The following is a 4,351-nucleotide window of genomic DNA, read 5'->3' as shown; positions in this document are numbered from 1 at the left end:
AAATGCATAAAAAATCCGGATTATCGGTAAATGCACCCGTTTTTGTGATCCATATTCTAGACCCGGATTTAAGTTGGTTTATGATCGTTTTTGGACAGTTTTAGGACATAAAACTGTCATGTGGCAGTTTTAAGACCGAAAGTTTTTCTTGTCATATGATCATTTTAGAAATCAGTTTTGCTACTCTTCTTCTTCATAACATCTTTAATATTCTCTCTTCTATTTCTCTGATTTTCTGAGTCTTATCCGATTAAAGATTGAGACTACCACCCAAATACTTGAATCTGAAAATGTTATACACAATTCTCAGGATTTCCAAGTGTTTTACCCCTCTTTTCTAACACGAGGTACACTTCAACAAATTTCATTCTTTTTCCTACAAAATCTTACACATTTTGATCTCACTGTAAACAACTTCTTTGGCCCTATCCCACATCCGACTCCTGTCCAAACTTGTCTATCTTGATTTTTCAGAGAATAAGTTTTCTGGTGAAATCCCACCTGAAATAGGAAGCATGATCACACTTGAGTTCCTAGACTTATCCTCAAACAATCTATCAAGCTCAATTCTCCCTTCAGTATTGGGTGCTTTGACATCTTTTATTTGTCCTTTCTTTGTACCAAAATCAACTCTCAGGTGCCATTCCTATTGAACTTGGGAATTTGAAATCTCTCACTTTTCTTGAGGTGAGCATGAATCAGCTTAGTGGCACCATTCCTTCATCACTAGCAAACTTGAGCAACCTACAACATTTGTACCTTGATGAGAACAATTTATCTGGTACCATTCCTATTGAACTTGGGAATTTAAAATCTCTCACTTTTCTTCGGGTGAGCAAGAATCAAGTAAGTGGCAACATTCCTTCCTCACTAGCAAACCTGAGCAACCTATATCGTCTGAATCTGGCTCATAATAAGTTATCTGGTCCCATTCCTATTGATCTTGGGAAATTGAAGTCTCTCACTAGGCTTCTCGTAAGCAACAATACACTTAGTGATTCTATTCCTTCATCAATTGCAAATCTGAGCAACCTACAATTTCTGTTCCTCGATCAGAATAAATTATGTGGTCCAATTCCTATTGAACTTGGGAATCTGAAGGCTCTCACTAATTTCCATGTGAGCCAAAATCTACTAAGTGGTTCGATTCCTTCCTCGCTAGAAAACCTCAGTAACCTACAGTGTATGTACCTATAAAAGAATAATTTTTCTGGTCTCATTCCTACTGAACTTGGGAATTTGATGTTAGTGAATGTACATGTACTCATGTAGCACATCTTGTATGCAGCCCACATAGTTTGTATATAGCCCATATATTAGCCTTATTGTAATCATGTATATATACCTTGTATCTCTCGTTATATGCAGACAATAAGATTCAATTGGTGATCATCCTCAATATGGTATCACATCCTACCTTCCCTAATTCCTCTCCATAATTATCTCCATTCCTTTTCTTTTCAACTTAAAACAGGCGGCTACCCTGGCATCCATTGCATCTCCGCCGACCACCCTATTCTTCATCTTTTTCATTCACGATGACGCCTCCTATATCACCACCTCATAAAGTTTTTAGCATCAACAATATCAATCTCACTTACCTTTGATTCTCGATCTTGAAAGGCTCAATTACGACTCTTGGCGCCATCTTTTCTCCACCTTCTGTGAAGCTTACTATGCTTCTGATCATATCAACAACACTTATGGCGAAACCACTTCGGCTCCTACCACACCTGAATGGAAGAAGGTGGATGCCGTTGTTCAAATGTGGATTTTCTCCACTCTTTCTCAACCACTTCTCGACATGGTTCTTGTTCCCGAAGCAAATTTGAAGTCTCTCACTGTAGTAAGTAACAATCAACTTAGTGGTTCTATTCCTTTATCTCTAGCAAACCTGAGTAACCTACAGCTTCTGTACCTAGATGTGAATAAATTATCTGGTCCCATTCCTACTGGACTTGGGAATTTGAACTCTCTTACTGATCTTGACGCTAGCCAGAATAAGCTTAGTGGCAGCATACCATCAGAGTTTAAAAATTCAACTCAATTATGGAGGCTTGATCTTTCTTCCAATCAGTTGGTAGGTGAAATCCCTGTGGAATTTGGGAAGATGAAAAGTATGCTGAATTTGTACTTGTCTAATAACCAACTTTCAGGCACTATACCTCTGGAGCTTGCATCATTCCATGAACTCCTTGTACTAGATCTATCCACAAACAGATTGAATGGATCGAGGCCCAGAAGTATTGGTCAATGGGTACAAATCAATTACCTGAATCTTAGTAATAACAAGCTCAGTGGAAAAATCCCGTCCGAGATTGGTAAATTAGTTCATCTTGAGAAACTTGATTTATCTTGGAATTTGTTCACAAAAGAGATACCATCTGAAGTTCAAACTTTACAAACTTTGCAGAAATTGTATCTTTCCCACAATATGCTATCTGGTTCTATTCCTAATGCTTTTACAAATTTGCATGGTGGAATTGATATTGACCTGTCTTACAATGAGCTCACAGGTCCGGTTCCACAGAGCCCCAACTTGTTGAATGCGTCCGTACAAGGCAATCCATGTTTGTGTGGAAATGTTACGGGAGTGAAACTTTGTACAAGTCAAATTATGAAGAAGAAAAACGATCCCTTTCGTCAGAAGCTCATCCTTGTAATTATGCTCCCCCTTATAGGGGTAGTCTTACTTGGTTTATTCACGTATGGATTCATTGCTTATCGACAACAATGGAAAAAGTCTCCACGTAAACCATTGGAAGAAGAAAGTGGTGATTATTTCCATATTACAAGTTTTGATGGTAAAGTAGTGTTCGATGATATCTTGAAGGCAACAAATGATTTCAATGAAGCGTACTGTATAGGGACAGGAGGATATGGTATTGTTTACAAGGCTAAGCTACAACCTGACAATGTGGTTGCTGTCAAGAAACTTCATTCATCATCCGAGAATGTTGATCATAGTGGTTTCCTTAATGAGGTACGGGCATTAACGAACATAAGGCACCGAAACATAGTGAAACTCTATGGATATTTCTCCCATGCCCGCAACTCAATTTTGATTTATGAATACCATGAAAAGGGAAGCCTTGGATCAATCTTAAGAAGCGATGTCTTGGCAAAAGAATTGGATTGGTTGAAAAGAGTAAATATTGTAAAGGGTATAGCTAATGGTTTGGCTTATATGCATCACGATTGCACACCTCCTATAATTCATAGAGACATTTCCATATCCAACATCCTTCTCGATTCTGATTATGAGGCATGCATTTCTGATTTTGGCACATCCAAGCTTTTAAAGCTAGACTCATCAAACTGGACCACAGTAGCAGGAACCTATGGTTATATCACTCCAGGTAACAAAATCTTGTGATTGTAGTTCTACATCTTCTTAAGTTTCACAATGTACATAAATATGTATCTACGACTCTACGTTAGAATCATGTGAGGTTGATATGTGATGTGTATAGCTTTGGAGTTGTTGCACTAGAAGTGGTCATGGGAAAGCATACTGGAGAACTCATAACATCTTTATCAACATTATCAGATGATCATCTGGTGTTAGCAAATGTGGGAGACAGTCGGATACCGCCTCCCTCATCCCAAGTTGAGAAAGAAGTTATGTCAGTATTGAGAGTCTCAAGAGCATGTTTGAACTACAATCCACTTGAAAGGCCATCGATGCACCAAGTTTCAAATCTGTTGATGAAGGCCTAATATAGTGTACTTTCAATGTTCTTTATTTTTCTGTAGTTTCCTAGGATGCACCCTATGATATTTATGCAGTTAGATGCCTTCTTGTTAAGATACTACAGATATGTTTTCTTATACCCGCATTTAAATGCTTTCTTGTTAAGATACTTGTTAGATACTACTACCGATATGTTTTCTTGCATCAGCATTTAACTGCCTTCTTGTTAAGATACTACTGATACGTTTTCTTATATCAGCATTTATATTCCTTCTTGTTAAGATACTCTGGATATGTTTTCTTATGTCATTACGTAGTAGATAAATAAGTCAATGAAAATTGCAATCCTTCTAGAAATTTAGCTACACAAGTTTCTCTTGTAGTTTAGCAACGGATTTGCATTAGCTATCTTTTCAGGTGAAATTTAGCAACTTTTTCCATCACTTGGATTTCCAATACATGTAAAAAGTAGCAAAATAACATTGGTAAATTAATTTTATACAACATAAAAAATATTATTCATTTTATGTCAAATAAATACAAATTCAAATACATATTTCAATAGGGTTTTGCAAAACGTATACAGAAGGTTTCAATTACAATTCCTCTTAACTCTTGATACAAGCTTCTTATGAATTACATGTTGAAGAATCTTAA

At 36.9% G+C, this 4,351-nt stretch overlaps 1 protein-coding gene across 1 annotated transcript; it reads left to right on the top strand.

Moving 5' to 3' along the window:
- Window positions 1–693: 693 nt before the first annotated feature.
- On the top strand, window positions 694–3,720 carry LOC145164036 (uncharacterized). Its single transcript, XM_079082762.1, has 3 exons — window positions 694–1,187; window positions 1,624–3,372; window positions 3,474–3,720. The coding sequence occupies exons 1-3, from the start codon at window positions 694–696 to the stop codon at window positions 3,718–3,720; spliced, it is 2,490 nt and encodes an 829-aa protein (XP_078938888.1).
- Window positions 3,721–4,351: the final 631 nt, after the last annotated feature.

Source organism: Lactuca virosa, chromosome 3, assembly GCF_052849685.1.
Source record: "Lactuca virosa cultivar CGN04683 chromosome 3, Lactuca_virosa_CGN04683_v6, whole genome shotgun sequence".
Lineage (NCBI taxonomy): Eukaryota > Viridiplantae > Streptophyta > Magnoliopsida > Asterales > Asteraceae > Lactuca > Lactuca virosa.
Note: the sequence above shows the minus strand (reverse complement) of the source record. Positions and strands in the feature narration are given on the sequence as shown.